Genomic DNA, 22,837 nt, shown 5'->3' on the forward strand with positions numbered 1-22,837 from the left:
TCAGATGGAGAAAGATTATTTTACAGGAACCAACCTGGCATCTGCCTTTACTGATTTAGAGTAACCACAGGAAACCAAAATCTAGATGATCAGATGGGAATTTGAATCTCAGTCCTCATGAATATGAGTCTAGTGCATTAGCTACTGTAACTCCTTTCTTGGTATGACTTAACAGACACACGACATAAGGATTTATTTATATTTATGTTGCATGACTTCTGTCCCTCTTAGTCAGCATGGTAGCTTCTAACATGAAGTCACAACATGCTAAGATACATTCAGTAGACTGATTCTTTGACACTCTACAGGAAGTTTTTATCCCACAATATACAGAAAACAAACGTATAAAATTTGTCAGCTGCCCAAACCATGCACCTGTTTACTTACTTTTTTTATGTTTAATGAAACAGCTTTGTGAGATAACTTGCTAGTAAATGGCTCAATGGAAACTATTTGTAGTTGCTGCCCTCTTACTTGTGTGTTTAATTAATGCCAGATATGTAATGTTAATATAGTGTGCATTATTGTAACAAATGCTTGTGATGACTTTCATTACATCAAGACGTGCACACCACTGGCTCATTGGTACCCTGTGCTGACACTGATAAACTTTATATACAATTTGTGCCACTATTTGAACCTCATTTGGGAAAAGCAATGGACTTTGAGGCCCTCACTGATTTAAAACTAACAGCTTGTTAAGATTTTGTGAAGCTTGCCCAATTCTGTTGGTCATCAAGGATGAGCTTAAGATTGAATTAGACCAACTAGAACAACAACAGATTTTGTCCCCCAGTTTACTACAGTCAATGAGCTTCATTGTTAGTGGTGGTTAGGAATCCTGGGGGCTCCCTTCATGATTGTGTGAAGATTTTAAGCAAACTGTTAATGCTCAAGTGGACATTGATTCTTATCCCTTGCCTTCTCCAGATGAACTTTTTCTAAATTTTCAGGAGGAAAACTAATTTCACAATGTGCAGGCATATTCCCCACAGTCTCCTGATGGACACTCGAGGAATATTTTAGTTTTGAACACATTGTCCAGGCTGTACCAAGTAACACATTGTCCAGGCTGTACCAATATAACAATTCGAATTCTGGTGTGTCTAGTATCCCCACCATATTCCACAGCTTCCTTGACAGATCATTGCTGGGATTCCATATTGTCAATTATCTTGATGCTATAACATTTGTACAGTCTCTGTCTGGCTTTTGCAGCACTTTCACAGAAAGGTCTTTCATTACCAAATAGGCCTCCATTCAATAAGCAGTTACTTATTTAAGATGTATCTTCAGTGATGAGCCCTTTCAGCCCACCAAAGAATATGTAGAGACTACTGAGAATACACCTGTGCCAAAATCAGTAAAGGACCTCCAAGTATTTCTAGGAAAAGTGAACTATTATGCATGGTTTATTCCTCACGCTGCCTCCACAGCTCACCCATTAAATCATCTCTGTAAAAAGGGAGCCCTTTTTAATGATCTGAAAAGGGAAATCTGGCTTTCCATAAGCTAAAATTGGCCCTCCAACCAGCACCCCATCTTGTAACTTACCAGCCCCACTTGCCATTAGTGTTGGCAACAGATGCCCACATGACATCAGCGCTGTTCTCTCTGTATCGCACTGAGAGGCATTTATCTCAAGAATATTATTCATGGATCAAAAAGAGAGAATTGGCCATAATTTATTATGTCCATATTTGTTTTATTTTTTTTACTGTCAAAAATTTCATCTTCTTACCAATAATAAACAGCATGCCACTTTTTGGACCAAAGGCATAATTGCCAAAGTGTACTGCAGTTTGCCTTCATCGATGGGCTTCTTTTTTGACAATTTTCAATACTCCACTCACTATTACCCTTCCAGTAATCATTCTAACATGGATGCATTTTCTCACCTTCTGACAGGTCCTAACCCTGAATTTGATCACTAGGAGACAGTTTGTTTCAGTTAGACAGCTAACCGGAGAAATCACTAAATGCGTTCCCTCTACATGCGCACCAAGTGGGGTACCACAGTAGTTAGCACACTGGACTTGCATTTGAGAGTATGACACTTGAAACTCGCATCCAGCCATCCTGACTTAGGTTTCCCGTGATTTCCGTAAATCAGTTGGGGCAAACGCCAGGATGGTTCCTTCAAAAGGGCATGGCCACTTTCCTTCTACATCCTTCCCTAATCTGAACTTGTGTTACACAACACCTGGCCTTTGCTGTCTCTCTCTTTTTTCCATTGGCAGCTTCAACTTCAGGTTTCACTACGTGTAACGCTCTTTACAAATGATGATGAACAGTTCCAAATGGTGGTGCCGTCCTCCCGGCAACATCATGTTTTGCAACTCTTACATCAATCCCACTGAGGGACTTCTAGGATGAAGCAACTGGCATGCCACTACACCTACTGGTTTCATACACACAATGATGTAGCATGGATGGTTTGACAGTATGCTGTTTGCCAGGCACATTAGCTGGCCTCATCTTATTCATTCTCTCTGTGGTGAATGCTGACACAGCTGTGGAACTGAATTCACACATGACTTGCAGGTGATTGACAACAGTCCCCAACTCACAGCGACCAATTTCAAAAAGTTTTACACTCACTTTGGAAATAAGCATCTTTCCCCAAACAGGATGGCTGAATGGTTTGTACAGACTTTCAAAGTACAAATGTTAAAAACCTTAGGGTCTTCTAAATCAGCTTCAGCACTAAGCTCCTCCTTAGATACTTACAGGTCCATGCCCAACAATGGTCGAAGCCCGGTAGAGCTCCTACATGGGATCCCTCACAGGACGCTTCTGGTGTCCACTCTTCGAACATGAAGCAAATGCAGCCATGCCATTCTGTGCAAGTGCCCTGCTGTGGGGATGCACATTTAGGCAGAATCCAGTGTGCATACAGGTGTCTGTAGCAAAACAGCAGGGGTGCCAGTATTGATGGCTACAACATTAGAGATACTGCACTAGCACCACAACCATCTCCAGTTGTGGCGCCCTAGCCAGTAGCCACATGTAGCACAATTTAATCCTGGGTCACAGAGGATGGCTACCTGGTCCTCCCCTGTTATGAGTTGTGGGGCACACCGATGGATGTTGATCCGACTTCACCAACAGTTAAATCACCAAAATCACCAGACTCGCCACATCCCCTAGGGGTGCTTCCATTGCCATGAGTCTCTGTGGCTAATCTACAGGAGACACTTTGGATCCGGCACCATCATTGCCAGTGGCCGCAGACATCTTCCAGGAGTCTTCCATCTTGATATCACCCAGCTGCCAGCTGTTCCATCACATTGTCCTCTTACACACTGGCCTGGCAGATACTGGGCCTATATACTGGGTCAAGGGGGTGAAGGATTCAGTAACCTCACAGACACACAAATTGAAGATATGGGCATGTCAATATGTGTAACGTTGTCCATGTCTGGCCAGGACACCTACGGCTTGTGGCTGCTGATATCGCCTGTTAGTCATGTGAATTTCTGTAGTGTGCAAATATACGGCCACTCGGCAATAGCCTCATCTTCAGTTGCTGTTATCCAACTGCCTCTACCAGTGGACTCTGACTGCTGCAATGGCTTACTGGGACTGCTATAAACAGGCTACACAGTGCTATGATTTAGAAATGTATTGTTTTAACTACTGCCTTAATTGAACTCTGTTTAATATCATACTCACTAAATGCATGCATAGCATACTAATAGTGCTTGGAATTTATCAGGAACTATGTCATACTAATATTTATTTTGTTTACATACCACCCACTAAACTAAAAATAAGAATAGTGACTTTATTGTTCCTATTGTAAAATAAAAATAATAATTTTCATGATGAGAAAAGAAGACTAAATCACTACTTTTACAGACAGTTCTATGGATAGATCAACTCTGTTCTCCACACTCAGTGAATATGAAGTATTTTAGAAATGCAAACTGCATCAAAGAGTCCATCATAAATACTAAGTCCAGAGTCAGGTTGTTGGCAAAATATCATGATTATTTGAAATGGAAACATGACTTTGACAAGGAGTCAAACTGTCACCCATGCCGCTTAACTGTTGCCTCATAAATACTATCCAGGATTGGAAAGGACACTACAATAAATTGGAATAAACAGCTGAATCAAACTGGGGAACAAAACAACAGTGTCAGGATTAAGTGCCTGTTTTTTACTGAAAACCTAGCTGGTTTTTCTAAGGACATTTATTCAACCACTACTCCAATAAATATTTTGGGAAAAAATTGGAGAGAAAACAGATCTTAAAGTCCCGACATAAAAAGCCAAACTAACAAATCACGACCAACATTTTGGTGGCATCTAAATCACTAAAAGCTGATGTGGGCTTTCACAGCCAAAGTCAGTGCATAAACTTCTTCTCGGTAGTAGATGCATCATATCGTAAATTGCAGAACTAACATTTTGGCTACTACTCCAGTGACCTTTATCATGGCAAAAATACTGATTTTTGGTCATCAATGAACCCCAGAAATTAAAATACCACAGATATGTGTTTCAAATAAATATAGTAACACGATGAAGACAGAAAGCTTGAGTGCCAAATCAACTCTGTGAGAAAATATACAATAAAAAAATAAATGTCAATAAATGCAAAAATTCGACACTATGTGCTTATAAAACCTCATACACTGTAGGCAGCTGAATGCATTGTGGCACTGAAAACAGATAAATGGAGAAAAATTGTTTGAAAAATTCTGGGATAAAAAACAGAAGTAAATGACAACCACAAAATAAGCAGCAACAAAATTATACAGAAATATCGAAAAACTGGTTCAGTCTGGAAGAGACTGCTATGACTTTAGCAAATGAGAAAAGAATGAGAGAGTACAGACAAAGCAAACAAATTTCTCTGTTTCCTACAACAAAAATAAATTGATTGATGGTAGAAGAGATGAATATTATGCGAAGACAATCGAAACATAGAAATATTCACAACAAAATTAAATACTTTCTGGTTTTTCAAGACATACAAAAAAGTGAATGCAGAGGAACAGAAAGACAACCCGAACAGACAGTGAAAGAATCTTGAGAAGAAATGGAAAAAGAGTGTCAAGAGAGAGAAAGAAATTACAAGTAATTATATTAATGACAATTTTATGAAAAAGATAGACTGTTACTCATCATACAGCAGAGATGTTAATGTGCAGATAGTGACAACAAAAAGATTGTTAACAAGTAAAGTTTCAGCCAACAGGTCTTCTCTCAAACTACATAACATACACACACACATTCACACAAATCCAACTCACACAAACATGACCACTGTCCCTGGCTGCCGAGGCTGCTGGCCTTGGCGACCAGACTCAGTACTCATGTCTGTGTTGTCGTTGTTGTTATTGGTATTATTATTATTATAACTATTATCATCATTGTTGTTGATGTTGTCATTTTGTTGTTGTTACACATATATGAATATTATTAAAGCAGTTACTGTAATATGTGATAACACTGAACATTTACATAGTATAACAAATTTTATGCTTTCACAAAGCAATTACTTGTGTCAAATCATTCGTATGTACTGATATTAGAAATCAAATAATCATGAGATTGCATGAGCTTGAGGGAAAAGACTGTACCTGCAGATGTGGGTATTTTGAGTAAGCTCCAAGTTCAATATTTTCTGGCAAAGGTACACAGTATGACTCTCTTGGGATGTAAGCACTCTCTGAAACAGGACCAAGACGAGAACTCATAGTGCGCCCATCCCTGTGTGCAGGATGCATGTGGGGATGTGGAGGATGAGAGTGACTGTGGCGGCTCACTGGCAGTGATATGTGAGATCCTGCCTTTGATGGTCTTTGATGAGCTCCAAGTTGGCTTCCTCCTGTCACCCTGACACCCAAAAAACAATGAACAATACATGTAGGGAATGAGTAGCAGCAGCATATTTATAACAGTGATAAATGAAGACCATAAAATACTACAAGTATTACATAAGCGAAAATAATATAAACTCCATATCTTCACTTCAAAATGCGACCGAGTTTTCACCTGATTGGATTTTAAATATCGATGACCAATACCAATATTTCATTTCACTTTCAAGGTCTCCTCCATTAAATTATTAACTGGTATTTATTTTAAAAACAGTTGAAATTATTTTTTGTATATATTGTGCTAAGTTTCTGACACAAAAAACCTCACATTCAGTCAGAATGCCATATGCTCATTTCAAAATATTTTTAGAGAAATATCTCTTTGTTATCCTTTCTGTCTTGCCAGGGTAGCATCAACAATGAAGAATATGGAGATTTTTCCACTTTAGCTTAAAATAGGAAAGTAGTTAATGCTATCATTACAAAGGATATGCAACACTTGTCAAAATGTAGATCATGTTATGAGTATTTTACAGCAGAGCTTGAAACAATACCAGACTGAAGTAACAAAAGAAACTAATGTATAAAAATGAGCTGAATCTTGTATTAGTCAGTTATCAGATCTTTAGAACAGTTGCACTCAGAAACGATAGGTCAGTTATAAATGGAGTCACAGTGCTGTTTAGTGTACCCAAGTAGAAAACTGAATTTGCATGTAAAACTGTAATGGCATGACCTACTGCCAATGACATATTAAAACTTGTCATTGGCACATGCAGCAGATAATCATTCTCATCTGGTGAGGCATTGTTTCCTCATTCACAAGGTTTGATACACTGCTGCTCCTGGAAGTCTACTTATGTCAGACCATAGCATTGCTTGTCTCACTCTTTGATAGCCCACTCTAGCAACCATCATCACCATTCAAATCTAGGAGTGAGGTAGTGTCATTAGTCAGAAATGTATACCAAAGTTCATAGTTAAAATGTAATGTAATAATATTTTACTGTCATTCACTACTATTCAGATCAATAAACAGTTATCATGGTGTTGTGAAGCAGTATGGGTATGGATGTACCCAAAGTTAAGTATTCTGTATTAAAGAGTTTTACTGAAATTAAACTAATATCCTATATGTGTTGTAGCATCCACTTGTCCTCCTCCACAAGTCAAACCTTTTGGACTGTCATCTAGGTTTGCTATGACATACATAAAAATGGCACTGGGTATGTTCTCACATGTGTTCACATGTCTTTTCTCATCCACCGTGTATGAACCTGGCAATGATTACTGTGAACAGACTTCTGCCCTCACTTGCCTGAGTAGATGTACTTCCTGTTCCATGAGTAACAGCAAAAATAAATTTGGTGTATTATCTTTAGTATACGTGTTTAACCATGTCTGAACCCCACATGAACTGTCACTAAATAAAGCTGTTTAGTTACAGGCACAGCAGAATGAATGACTGCTGCTCAGTATTCAACGTATGACAAAGTAACTGACGCAACAAGCAGCACCACGGCAGGCACACTACACCCAAGTTTTGCCAGTTTAACTGCAAGGAAAAAGAGTGGTCAGTATTTTGTGCTCAACTGGAATCCCACATCTCCACATACAGTGCTAAAGGTATGGCATTAACAGTCATTACAACAGAGGATTGCTGAACTTAAAAGGTTAACATGACATTGCCAGTGCAACTGTTCTTGTGGCCAAAATTACAATGATGTTATGCCATGTTCAGCATTGACACAGTCTAGCCAGTATGGCAAGCACAAATAAAGTCCCAGTTTTCCCCTTCATGGAAACCTTCTGCTGTAGTCCCTGAACAGAAGAACAAACCTTTTGCCCCATTAGATATGGCTAATAAGACAACTAAATTTTATTTACCTTCTTAATAAAGACACCTATGATACAACAATTAGCCCACAGCTACAGAAGCCAACTTTTGTCTGCATTTAACAAACATGAAATGCCAGTAATTGGCATGTGCAGTTTGCCAGAAACTTTTTGTGGTGTTACAAAGTGTATTTCATTCCATATAATATGTTCTAGAAACAGTGTGAACATTTTTGGTTTAAACTTATTTGATCTGTTCAAGCTGATACAGATCACCATGGGGAAATTAACATGTTACATTAAGTTCATTGCTAACACTGCACAAATTGCTGCTCTACTGAAGCTGCTGCACTGGAAACGTGTTCCCTTTGTGTGGTCCCAAGAATGTCAGGTGCACTTCAGGACTCAAGGTATGCTTTGTTAAGTTGTTATTGTCTAATTCTGATCCAGCTAAGACTGTTGTGTCAGCTGTGGATGCATCTTCTTACAGGATAGGAGCTGAGCTCTCCCATAGAATTGGTTCATCCAATTGGGCCATTGCATCTTCCTTGAAAACTCTCAACAAAGTGCTGTGCAATTATGGTCAACTTGAAAAAAGAGGTCCTCACCATTGTCTATGGTATTACCAAGTTCCATCAACATTTGTATGGTTGAAAGTTCTATTTTATTATGGATTATTGACTTCTAACTGCTTTGTTCAATACTTGCGAGCTTGTTTCACCATGGAGAGCATAAAAATTGCAATATTGGGCTCTTTTACTGTCTAATTATTACTAATACAAGTTGTTGTACAGCCTGACTGCACAACATCCAAATACTGACTACTTGTTTTGGTTACCGATCAGTACACATAGCATGTTTGTTTCATCTGAGGAATCATGATATCAAATTGACACTCAGGATTCTGAAATTCTCCAAAAGTTTGCTGTTGACTTATAGGGCAACTGGAGCAACTGCTTTTGACCCAGCTCTTCGGACAGTTTTGCGATATGTTACCATGGGTAGCAAGTAGTTTGAAAGAAATTCCTAAACCACTGGCACATCACTACTTTTTGCATCGTCATGTGCTATCCAGGTGATTAGGTGTTCTGTTGCTACCTACAGAGAATAACGATGCTTAGGTTGTGATTAGTCACTCCCTAGAGTGGGAAGTTTTGTCTTTGTTGCACTATGGTCACTGGGAAGTAGTTCCCACAAAGCAACTCGCCCAGTGTAATTGTAGTTGGCAGTGGATGGACACCCAAATTCAGCAAATGACCTCTCATTGCAATGCTTCTGTGGAGCATCAGTCCATTCCATCGCAATGGACCACAGCTCACGTCAGCTGATTTTCAACAGTTTTGCACTGACAATGGCATACACCATGTCACAACTGCTCCTTTTCACCATCGGTGAAGCTGAATGGTTCATTCAAATGTTTAAAAGTCACATGTAAAATCTCTGTTACTCCCACACACGGGAGAAAGCCTTCAAGATTTTTCTTTCCTCTGAACACTCCTTTCCACATGATGGGATGTCGTTGGCAGAATTATTACACCATCATTGTGACTGTACCCTGTTGTATCTTCTACGACCACTGTGTAAACAATTCATTCTGCTGGGTCAAATAGAGTTTCAACTGCAGGTCAAGGATTTATTTAATTTTTTGGCAATGAACAGCACTGGCAGTATGGTACCATCACATCAGTATGTCTTGTGATACACTTCTAATAATATACTTAGGACAAATAGTCCAGATGTGTAAAATGTTAACAGAAGTGTATTTGCCTCTGAATAAAGGCCATACTAAAAAGCCTTTTCAACTATTGTAGCTGAGCTATAGAACAAGATATTGCATGCAATTCTAACAAATGTATATAATACCTTACAGTTCTAAATGTTATGAGAAAGGGTGTCAGGACACTTAGTTATGCTACAGGATATAAACTGAAGACAGCCAAAATGTTACATGTTATTTTGAGTTGTTTCTTTAATGTGTAAATTGTGACATATTGTCATCGTGTAATTTTTATATAATTGAAAAGATGGATATTGCAAACCTAAGTAACAACAGTACTGAAAAACAGTTCTAAACACTCAAATTTTGCATACACCTCGTCAATAAGGAATGGACATGTACGTTTCATATTTTATTGCAGATCTTTAGATAAATTATCATCCCCAATGACCCAACAGTCTTTTTTAATTCTGGGTTCAGTTGAGTGAGTGGAGTAAGTGTCTGAGAGTATGTCAGTGTTTCGTGAGTGTAAGAGTTTTGTGGGAAGGTGAGTCGGAGGTTGTAATTGTAATAGCAGATAGTGGTATTCCAATGTGGTAGTATGAGATTAATAGGTTAGAAAGCTTTTAAGGTTGTATTGTGCATGCTGCTATAGTTTATGGACAATTAAACTCACCTCCTTTGTAATCACGACTAACAATATTGTCCAAATGGAAAACTCATTCATGAAAATTAAAAATTATGAGATAGAATTGCAAGTCAGTGTTTGCCTTCAGGAGGTAAATGTTTAGTACTGCTGATAGAAATATATAAAAGTAAATGACACTATCCTAGCTTTTGGAACTATTAGTTCCTTCCTTAGGAAGTAGAGTTGGATATGTTGGGAAAGATTAAAAAGAAAGAGTGGATCACCAGATTCTAGGATGAGAGGGGTCCACCAGATACAACAGTTTCTTTTAGTTTTATACAACCACATATTTATAAACAATGGACTACAAAAAGAAACCACTTACGGGGATCGCTCAATGTCAAAAGGCATACTGTGTTCATGCATACTTCGGCGATGAGTATGGTGACGGATATGTGCCTCATGTGACATCAAATTAGCTTCACTACTTGTACTACGAAGTCGAAAATCCTCTGCTCTTCCTGCACCAGGAGGTAATCCTGGCCATGGCCCATGCTAAACAAGTAAACAAATATGTGGTAAAATAATGTAAGGCACAGCTACAGCAATAGAGTCAAGAATACAGAACACAGCTGCACATTATTCTGACTGAATATAACAGGTTCTTATTTTCATTTGACACTCTGTTATCCAGAGATGGATTAGTCATTGAATCTGCACGGATATAACAAAAATAAGGAAGGAAAAGACAACAAACATCTGAATAACAATTTTTAAGAATTTGTTAACCAATCATATGAAATTTATGTAGTTTTGCTTGGCAGTGCTTCTGAAACAAAAGAACTTAAACAACAATTACATTTTTTCTCTGATGCACTAAAAACATGTGTGACTGAAAAGGATGGGCCCTCATTACCAGTTTGAAAAACGGTAGGTCTAAATCTTGATTTAGCACTTTTGTGCTCAAATGTACTGAAATCAATGCAGAAATCTACTGTACCAGCCTCAAGATCAAAGAACAAGGGATAAAGTTGTTCCGACATATTTAACAATTACTCTGTGGCAGCAAGGCCAATCACATTTTTGCAAATATTCTAATTAGTATTTTCCTGATATACTTCAAATGTATGATCAAAATGTTGTCACAGGCAAAGTTCTGGTAACAATCCTTGATCACTAGCAAACACAGCCATCTCCTGCTAGGATCACAGCAACCATTATAACTAATATTCAGATAAAACAGCCATAGGCTGCACATAATTTGGTGCACTATTATCAGTTTTGCCTATCAGGTGAGAGCATTATCAGACTGGTGGAAATTACAGTATTCAGAAAGAAAATTAGATAAAGTTAATTAGTAAATGTCATCCCACAACAAAGCCACTCACAGTCAACTTCCTTAGCTGTGCTCTGATTATATCTCTGACCAATGAGTTAACAATAAACATTACTGAATAAACACATGCCACTTCATGTTTGGTTGTGGAAATGAGTTGTGCTTTTAACAAGGGAGTGTTGCCACCAAGGTGATGATTGTGAGCTGTTGTATTGTGAGTTGACTTTTAGTGACAAACATTTTCTGGTGTTGTTTTTGAACACCATAATTTCCACAAATGCTTGTGTCTGATTTGTGAAACCAGTAATAGTGAATCAAATTATGCATGAACTGTTTTAACTGAATATTAACCATTGATAGTTAAGTCCATTTGCATCCAAATCAGCTTTGATTAGTGTCTGAACTCTAAAACTGCCAAATAAATCTAAGTTATTCAGCAGTTGTTAAAACCATCATATTGCATTACTGCAATCAGCCACATAATGCTACAGCTGGCTAAACAACAGATCTAATGGAATCACAGAAAAATACTGCTGGACGAGTATGAGAATTCTGTAATCAATAAAAACTCTGTACTGAGTCACACCCACCCTCAGCCCCACCCCTTGTGGACAATTATGCAAAACATCGTGTGGTTTCTACAAAATTAAACAATGGAAACTCCAGGCGGAAACTGTTGGGTGGAGGGTGTGTGGACAGTATGTTACTGTAGGTTGAGGTTTGGATGATTACAGGAGTGGAGAATGTGTTGTAAGGATAACTTCCATCTGTACAGTTCAGAAAAGCTGGAGTGGAGGGAAGGATCCAGACGGTGTTTCATGTAGTCCTCCTCAACCCAACATGCCACCTACCTAGACGTTGAACACTTTCTCTGTGATGGCTCCATCTGCACCTCTGTCCACATTAAACTCAACAACTACCACCAGTACATGCATTTTGACAGCTGTCATCCCTTTAACACCAAAAAATCCCTCCCATACAGCCTGGGCACCTGGGAACAGCATATTTGCAGTGACAAAAACTCACTTGCTCAGTATGCTGGGGGTCTCATCAAGGTCTTCACACACAGGTACTATCCTCCAGACCTAGTCCACCAACAGATCTCCCGTGCCATTTCCCCTCACACCCTCAATCCTCCCTGCACTCCCAAGAACCAGTGACAAAGGGTTGTCCCCTTCATCATTCAGTACCACCCTGGACTGGAACAACTGAACCACATCTTTTGCCATGGCTTTGATTACCTATCATCATGCCCTGAAATGAGGGACATCCTACCCGAGATGCTTCCCATCCCTCCACAACATGTAGTTCACCCCTATGTCACTCCCAGTCCCAACCCCTTGCCACAAGGATCATATCTCTGTGGAAGACCTAGGTGCAGAACTTGCGCAATACACCCACCCAGCACTTCCTATTCCAGTCCTGCCACAGATTTAACCTACCCCACCTGGGACCGGGCCACCTGTGAAAGCAGCCATGTCATTTACCAGCTCTGCTGCAGTCATTGCACAACTTTTTATATTGGTATGACTACCAACCAGCTGTCCCTTAGGATGGACGGCCACTGCAAAACTGTGGCCAAGAACAAAGTAGACCACCTTGTGGCACAACATGCAGCTGGACATAATACACTTGATTTCAATGGGTGCTTTACAACCCAAGCCATCTGGGTCCTTCCCTCCACCCCAGATTTTCTGAACTATACAGATGTAAGTTATCCTTAAAACATCCACCCGTCTTCCCCCGCTCCTCTTCTTTTTTTGTTCCTTTTTTCCTCACCTCTCTGGCACACAATCTCCTAACACTGCACCTGTTGGTATTCTAGTCCCTGCACACTCCACCAGACAACGCTTGTCTCTCTCTCCCACCTGTACATTACTACATTACTATCCTTCCCCCCCCCCTTCCCCCCCCCCCCACCCCCCACTGCAATTGCTGCTCGCATCTCATGCGATAGTTGCATTCCAGCCCAAGATGCTGGAGTTGGTGATCATGTGTGCATGAGGTGTGCTGGCTTGTCTGTATGAATGATGTGTCTCTCTTTTACTGATGAAGGCTGAGGCCAAAAGCTTTATGTAAGTGTCTTTTCATTTTGGAAGGGAAAGAGTAAAACATGGACTGACTTATATCAATCAAATGGACATGTGGATGACATTCTCTCTCTCTCTCTGTGCACCTACTTGAGTCAGCTGGTCAAACAATACTGGAATTGATTATGTGGTATTCTCCATACTGGGTGGCAACACTGCCCCCCACTGACATTTTTCACTTACAAAGCTATTCGTTTCAAGTTATATTCAATAACAAGCAACCCTACACCTATTAGTTTTATTGTTATTGAACATACAAACTACAATCAGGCAACCATGAGCACATAAAAATATAACCACAATATTATAATTACTACTACTACTACTGCAACTACTATCACTATTATCATTGATCCTTCAGAAGTTATTGTGTCACCTGAACATCTACACACAACTTTATCAATAATTTTACAGTGAGCCTGTAGAAAGTAAGGTTTCATTAGTCTTTCCTTCCAATCTATTAACATTACAGTCACTCGATCTGAATACTTAAATACTAGAATGAAATTTGCTGTCAAATGGAGAACAAGTCTTTGAGCCATTTTACATTCTGAAATATCAATCATTTTAACAAGAAATTAATCTATTACAATTTTCTGTATTTACTTTTTAAAATTTTGTGCAGCTATATCTACACCTCCTGGAAGGTACTTTTGAAGCATAATGGGCATTGCTGGATTATTTCCTCTTTTTCATATTAATTTCCAACATTAAGCAAGAAAAGGATAGAAAGCTTACACCAGTGTATGACTTGTGCATAAAATGGTTTCTGAAATCCGGGTCACTTCGTGAGCGCATATACCGTCCATGATGAGGATTTGGGGACCCATCATCACTGGAATCGTAGCCACTCGAGCCATCACGTGGTCCTCTTGATGGAGGAAAAACACGTGGCAGTCCAAATTTCAGGTACGTATACATATTTGCTCCAAGAGCAGACCTGAAATGATTAAGATTCAATATATTTGCAGGTAATCAGTAAGATATGTTTCCATGGTTTACAACTTACGGACAAATAGAAGCAAACATTACATGGAAAACACAGTGTTCCATATCTCACTAATTATTTGGTAAATATTACGAGTATACATTAAAATAAAAATTCTGAGAATTTTAAACCAGCCCCTCCCAACCATCTGCTAACTATCCAACAATCCTGCAATAGACAAAAAATGCTAACTGGCTGTACATGTATATTGCACCATCACCCTAATTCAATCAATTTTCATAACATTCACATCCAGTATTCTACCACTCTCCCAAAACCCTTGAACAACAAGCAATCGATGTAGTACAGTAGCACACTGTCTCGCATTTCTGAAGACAATGTTTCAATTCTTGTCTGGTTATGCAGATTTAGGTTTGCCTTGAGTTCCCTAAATTGCCCAATGGAAATGCCAGGATTGTCTGTTTGAAAATGCACAGTCGATTTCCTTCTTCACCCTTCATTAACACAAGCTTGTGCTTCATCTCTAAAGGTTATATCTCATTTAGCTATACTGACCAAAATTAATGATCTAGCATTGTTTAAAATTACCCAGCACTAGACAACATCTATTCATATCTGTCACATCCCATACATCTGATAACAACAACTCTTTCAGTTCCCTTTTAACTTCTAATTACAGTGTTCTGCCTTGTCCACACCAATATGTCTAGCTTAATCCAAAACTTATACATTCTTTTCACACTATCACAATGCAATTTCAACAGATTCCAGTTCTCAGATACTGCAACTACAACATGGTTCAGTTCCTACCAAAATCTTATTAACCAACTCTGAATCATTCTGCAAACCTAATAACTTATTCGCATTCTCTATCCTATCATGTCTGCATCTGTGACATCACATACATCTTTGACATAATACTATACTCTCCGTACCCTATATCAACACATCTTTTGTGCAGTTTCATCACTTTATTTTTCTTTGAGCAGCCATCTACCTTCATCATCCAGTTAATAACAGCATTGAAAAGGAACCACCATCACCACCATATATCATTTATTCATTTTATTTCTAAATTATTACATGTTCCATTTACTCTAATATTTTTAAAAATGTAGTTGTGGTTGTTGTGGTGGTGATGGTGGTCCCATTTGAAGGACTAACAAAGAAACAAATTCTAATGATGAACAAAGGGATTATTTATTGAAAATAATCACACACAATAACACCACACATGTAAAAACTTTTATTTTCTAGAACAGGGTTATTCTGATACCACTGTTGTTAATATAATGAAGACTAATTGGACCATACACTACATATTGTCATATTTCTCTCTCTCTCTCTCTCTCTCTCTCTCTCTCTCTCTGTCTCCCTCTCACCATCTCTCTGTGTTTGTTGTCTACCAAGACAGCTGGGTGATGCAATAAGTTGACACACATATGATTTGCATGAACTGTTTCAAGGCGGGAGACTGGAAGAAGAAACATGGATTCATAATGATGATTCAGACTCTGAAATGAAATCCATGCAATATGAATACATATTCTCTGGTTCCAGAAAATAACATATACTGGTTTCTAATGAACGATTAATTTGAACATTCAAAGATCATTATTCAATTATTGACTATGATAAAAGAAAGGAGGGTGAGTTAACAGTACCATGATGAAAGAGGATCTAAAGTATGCTGTTAACAGGCATAAAAGCCACACTGATTTAAAAACTTGAAAACTGGACTCAAAAGTCAATAGTATCACAGACAAGACCAGATTATACCTGACTACCATTAGTTATGGAAGTTTAAGGAAGGATTATCACACACAAAGTTTCACATAAATGGCAAGATGAAAAGGGCACTGGAGTTTTATTTGTAATTTAAACTGATTTTTGAATGCAGAAAGTTATAGAAAAATGATCATGAGAAATTTGTTTGGATCAAATGGACTAATTTCAATAGAATTAAATTGTCCTTAAAAACTTAACTGTTCCAGTCCACTACAACCAGAGAAAAATCCCTAACTAAGATGATACTTCAGTAGTGAGAAGACATTCACACAGAACACTCAAAAATGAAAACCAGACATTTCTATGCAATCTACATTAGTCATTCAAGTGAATACACAATTTTTTACTAGTTTTGATTTCTTGGCAACAAAACTGATTAAATTATTTGTCTGTACTTAGTTACTTCTATGACAGATTTCATGCTTTTGAGACAGAGGACCCCTTCTTTGTGCTACAGAAAATAAAGAAAGCTGATTTAGCAGTTTAATGGGTGGAAACAACACTAGTTACCTTCTGTGTACAGTTTAAATAAAAAACTTAATATAATATTTGTGAAATACAAGGGCATACTGAAAATCAATGCCTCCAAATTTTTTATTCTGTTCTCAATATCAGTTGAAGTGTTACATGTCATGCAAATTACTTGGTCAACTTTCCTGCTTCGCTGATACAAGTTGCAACCCTTAAGCACTACAGTGTGCTGTAATTGAGTTTCTAACTGCAGAAAATGTGCCAACAATTGAAATTCATAGAAGAATGAAAGTTGTGTATGGTGATGACAGTACTGAGATCCGTAATGTGCAATGTTCAATTGTTCATCTTAGTAATGAAGGAATTGCTGGTGCTAAACTGATAGTGTGACATAGCTTGGTTTGGATGATCACGTGCAGCAACCAATGAGACTCATTGGAACTGGGTTGATGAATTCATAAGAGAAAATTGTTGGATAACACAGACACAACTCTCAGGTAAGTATGGCATATCACAAGAATGTATGCAGGCCATTATTGCAGAACAGTGGTACAAGAAACTGTGTGCATAGTGGGTGGCTCAAATGCTCACGCCTGACATGAAACATAGAAGACTGGGCACCTGTCAACAATTTCTTTTGCATTTTAAGCATAAGGGCAATGGGTTCCTTAACAGGTGACAGGTGATGAAAGCTGGGTTCACAATTTTGACCCTGAAAAAAAGAAAGGATCAATGGAGTTCTGCCACAGAAGGTCAGGACCACGACATCAGCAGCCAAAGTCACACTCAGAGCATTACATGATGTTCGAGGTTGGTGCATTTGGAATTCATGCCTACAGGCACCACCATAAACTCTGCAAGGTACTGCGAGAAGCTCAGAAAACTGAAAGTGTGAATTCAAAGAGTTCTTCCCCACACAGAATACTCTCTCCTTCAACATAATGCCACACCACACTGAAGTGCTGCAACATTTGCAACAATCCAATACTTTTGGTTCACTGTCATTGATCATCCTCCACACCAGGTGTGGCCAACCTCTGCTGACTTGCGGGCCTGATTCACATACTGCCTTAAACTTGTGGACCAGCTCATCATGTGACATGACACCAACGCTCCTAGTGAATAATTCAAAACTGTTGTTGTTGTTGTCTTCAGTCCTGAGACTGGTTTGATGCAGCTCTCCATGCTACTCTATCCTGTGCAAGCTTCTTCATCTCCCAGTACTTACTGCAACCTACATCCTTCTGAATCTGCTTAGTGTATTCATCTCTTGGTCTCCCTCTACGATTTTTACCCTCCATGCTGCCCTACAATGCTAAATTTGTGATCCCTTGATGCCTCAGAACATGTCCTACCAACCGGTCCCTTCTTCTTGTCAAGTTGTGCCACAAACTCCTCTTTTCCCCAATTCTATTCAATACCTCCTCATTAGTTATGTGATATACCCATCTTATCTTCAGCATTCCTCTGTAGCACCACATTTTGAAAGCTTCTATTCTCTTTTTGTCCAAACTATTTATCGTCCACGTTTCACTTCCATACATGGCTACACTCCATATAAATACTTTCAGATACGACATCCTGACACTTAAATCTATACTCGATGTTAACAAATTTTTCTTCTTCAGAAACGCTTTCCTTGCCATTGCCAGTCTACATTTTATATCCTCTCTACTTCGACCATCATCAGTTATTTTGCTCCCCAAATAGCAAAACTCCTTTACTACTTTAAGTGTCTCATTTCCTAATCTAATTCCCTCAGCATCACCCGACTTAATTCAACTACATTCCATTATCCTCGTTTTGCTTTTGTTGATTTTCATCTTATATCCTCCATTCAACACACTGTCCATTCCGTTCAACTGCTCATCCAAGTCCTTTGCTGTCTCTGACAGAATTACAATGTCATCGGCGAACCTCAATGTTTTTATTTCTTCTCCATGGACTTTAATACCTACTCCGAATTTTTCTTTTGTTTCCTTTACTGCTTGCTCAATATACAGATTGAATAACATCAGGGAGAGGCTACAACCCTGTCTCACTCCCTTCCCAACCGCTGCTTCCCTTTCATGCCCTTCGACTCTTATTACTGCCATCTGGTTTCTGTACAAATTGTAAATAGCCTTTCGCTCCCTGTATTTTACCCCTGCCACCTTTAGAATTTGAAATAGAGTATTCCAGTCAACATTGTCAAAAGCTTTCTCTAAGTCCACAAATGCTAGAAATGTAGGTTTGCCTTTCCTTAATCTATTTTCTAAGATAAGTCATAGGGTCAGTATTGCCTCACGTGTTCCAACATTTCTGCGGAATCCAAACTGATCTTCGCCGAGGTCGGCTTCTACCAGTTTTTCCATTTGTCTGTAAAGAATTCGCGTTAGTATTTTGCAGCTGTGACTTATTAAACTGATAGTTCAGTAATTTTCACATCTGTCAACACCTGCTTTCTTTGGGATTGGAATTCTTATATTCTTCTTGAAGTCTGAGGGTATTTCGCCTGTCTCATACATCTTGCTCACCAGATGGTAGAGTTTTGTCAGGACTGGCTCTCCCAAGGCCGTCAGTAGTTCCAATGGAATGTTGTCTACTCCCGGGGCCTTGTTTCGACTCAGGTCTTTCAGTGCTCTGTCAAACTCTTCACACAGTATCATATCTCCCATTTCATCTTCATCTACATCCTCTTCCATTTCCATAATATTGTCCTCAAGTACATCGCCCTTGTATAGACCCTCTATATACTCCTTCCACCTTTCTGCTTTCCCTTCTTTGCTTAGAACTGTGTTTCCATCTGAGCTCTTGATATTCATACAAGTGGTTCTCTTTTCTCCAAAGGTCTCTTTAATTTTCCTACAGGCAGTATCTATCTTACCCATAATGCCCATAATGTTAATGTTTATGGGGTAACCAACTGACATGAATGACACCTCTTTCCTGACACGTCACCCCAACAAATATGCCTCGAAAATCGCGTTTTTGAGAGTACATTCATGTTGACTCCATCTTCAGATGTTTACATTTATGTATGTGTTGTGTACATAATTTCTTTAGTTATGACATTTTACAACATCTGTCTTAAAAACTTCCATTCCAAAATTCTGTAATACCATTAATAAAGAAACTATGCTCACAACATGCAAATAAATGTAAACATCTGATATGGGGTTCCAAGTATCTTGAGACGTCATCATGGACAAATAAACAACTATCAAAGCAAGTGATTACAGCTACTTCATTATAAATTACCTTCAGTTTCAACAGTTGCAGTCTTCTAATACATCCACAATGGACAAGAATTATTTACTTATGTTAATACAAGAAAGAACAGAAAAACAAAATGCGGCAGAGATAGGCAATCCCAGTCAATAAGCAATTAAGATTAACTTGACTATTTCTGATGACATGAGGTCACTCAAGTGTCTGAAATTTAGTATGTTAATATTCACAAACACTATTGGCAAGTATTTTTTAAACACTTGCCCAAAAATACTTTTGATGACTATCACAAATGTAGGCATTGTTTCTGTAACACTAAATAAATTAAGCTATCATTTCTTTGTTCAGTTTAAAATCCTAAATTGCTTGAACTTAAAAAATATTGTCTGAATCATACACAATGCAAACTGGGAAGATGTGAACAACATAATGGTGGATATATGAAAATAGGTCTTGGGTGGAGTGCAATGTGAGCACCTTGCTCCCTCTATCCCTCTCTGTCCAATGATGTTCTTTCACAGACTGGACTGAAACCAATCGAGGGCCAGATTTGGCCTGTAGGCTGCCTGTTGCCCACCCATGCTCCATACAGTCACGATTTGGTCCCATCCAATTTTCAGCTGCTTCCAAAACATAAAAAACACCTTCAAGACACTCACACTGATAGTGAGGAAGTGGTGCAAACAGAGGTGGGGTTGTAGCTCAGCCACCAAAGTCAAACATTCTACAGGGATGGTATTAACATCCTGGTTTCTCAGTGGGAGAGATGTGTTAGTTGCCAGGGTGGCTATATTGAGAAATAAACATGTACACATGAAGAATAAAGTTGCAGAATGTTAGTAAAGTTTATTTTATTTAAAAAGCTTTAAGAGATTTCATATAAAATATTCAGAAGCCTTAATTTTCAGCACACAAACTGAGTATCTCAGTAACATTCTTCTAATATAACAAGGATATGAATCTCTTAATTCATATAAATGTATAACTGAACCAGTAATTACTTTGTGCTAAGATATTCAGATGCATTACAAGAAACTATATTTTTAAGACAGCTGTTTAACAAGTGGCTTTATAATTTATTGAACAGTTACAAAATTATGTGCTTATTATAATCTTACTTAGGTCCATATCTTGGGTGATTCAGAATAGACTGCACTGTTGATTCTCTCAGCTGGAAGTTCCCATATGGAAGTGGAGATTTCTCACTGGATCCCAGAGCTGAATCCGTGAAATCTGAATTTAGGTTTTGTCTGAAATAAGTTACAGATTAACTTCAGACAGAGTCTCCATAATACAACTTATGATTTTGTTATGAGAAGTCCGCAGGCTGCACAAAGCATCGCCAATTAATAACAAATCACCATATCCACAAACATTTATCTTACAGACAATGCAATTTCGGGCATTAAATTGCTTGACACACAAAGATACAAATCAGTTCATAGAGAAAGACAATAGTTAATTTAATAACAAATAGTTAATTTAATAGTTAATTTAATTTAGTTTAATAGTTAATTTAATAACAAATTAACAAGACAAAATCCAATTATGTATTTACTAAAGTAAAAAACCTATTCCCTCATCTACCAAACCTATCATAAAATACATGGTCCAGTCACATTAATGTAACCACATGTGTGTCAACATGCAATAATCACTCATGGATGACAGGCAGCAGCACTAGCAAAGGAGGGCATATGAAGCATGTCAGGGGACATGGAAAACAGTGCAATTGTTGTTGTAATGTGGAAATGATGTGATTTATCTGACATCCAAAAGGGCATGACCATTGGCTTGCAGCCAAGTGTGGGAACATTTATGAAATGGCTAAGTTTGTAAATGTTTGCATGCTGCTGTGATTAAAGTGTACCGCACATGGAAAACGGGCACTATTCAAAACCAAAGGCAATTGTGGTACACTACAGACCATCGATAACAGGGGTACACAGCAGCTGTGGAGATTTTTACGGGCAAAGAGACATGCATGGCCATCCAGATGAACCAAAAAGCTATCAACAATGTCTCCTCAATGACTATTCAGTTCAAGTTGCTGTGTGTGGGACTCCACAGCAGGCGCCTGGTTATTGCACCCACACTGACTGCTGTTCATCAGTGATGAAGGTTGGAATTTGCACCCCAGTACCACAACTGGATTCCACTGAGTGGTGGCAGGTGACCTTGCCTCTTCAAATGAATCACATTTTATGCTCCATCAGATAGATGGCCACTGGCATGTATAGCACGAAACATCAGTAAGCGAACAACCTGCGACAATCGTCAGGAGGGTTGAGGTTGGAGGGTATTCCCTAGGTGATCTCATCATTCTGGGATGCACATGCACCAACACAAGTACGCGTCTATCCTTTGGGACCATTTCCACCCTTAAAAGCAGTTTGTTTTTCCTTGACAAGATGGCATTTACCATTAGGACAATGAAACATGCCACACAGCTCACAGTGTACATGTGTGGTTTGAGGAGCACCAGGATGAGTTTACCATACTCTCCAGGTCATCAAAATCTCAGGATTTAAACCCAATTGAGAATCTGTGGGACCACCTCGATCAGGCTGTTCACGCCACGCATCCTCAACTGATAAATCTAATGCAGCTGGCCACAGCACTGGGGTTGGCATGGCTCCAAATCCCTGTTAATACCTTCTAGAACCTCACTGATACTCTTCCCATGCTCCCAAAGGTGTTTATTAATTGACAGGTGGTCATATCAGTTTGATTAGACAGTGTAGAACTTCATTGGGAATGAACTTACACAACCTGAAAAAGAAATAAATATGTTGGTCATAAATTTTTACATTTTGCTTATAAAGATCTTCCTGCAGGAACATATAAAAATTAGTTTTAATCCCATGATATTTTTCAGGCATTACAGGGAAGTCATACACTGTCTATTGATTCATTGTAAGCAATACACATGTACCTTACCTTGGAGTGATCACATTTTTAATCATAAAGCTAAATGG

General features: G+C 38.7%; 1 protein-coding gene across 2 annotated transcripts in view; it reads right to left on the reverse strand.

Annotated features, from left to right (window-relative positions):
- LOC124721435 (ATP-binding cassette sub-family G member 8) overlaps positions 1-22,837 on the reverse strand; it is a 323,750-nt gene that overhangs the window by 105,942 nt on the left and 194,971 nt on the right. For both annotated transcript variants that reach the window (XM_047246412.1, XM_047246413.1), the window contains 4 exons: positions 20,978-21,109; positions 14,180-14,381; positions 10,401-10,570; positions 5,595-5,850 (listed from right to left, as the gene is read on the reverse strand). In XM_047246412.1, the coding sequence (XP_047102368.1) occupies positions 5,595-5,850; positions 10,401-10,570; positions 14,180-14,381; positions 20,978-21,109 (760 nt within the window). The remainder of the gene's footprint in view (positions 1-5,594; positions 5,851-10,400; positions 10,571-14,179; positions 14,382-20,977; positions 21,110-22,837) is intronic.

The sequence above is a fragment of the Schistocerca piceifrons genome, chromosome X (assembly GCF_021461385.2).
Source record: "Schistocerca piceifrons isolate TAMUIC-IGC-003096 chromosome X, iqSchPice1.1, whole genome shotgun sequence".
Lineage (NCBI taxonomy): Eukaryota > Metazoa > Arthropoda > Insecta > Orthoptera > Acrididae > Schistocerca > Schistocerca piceifrons.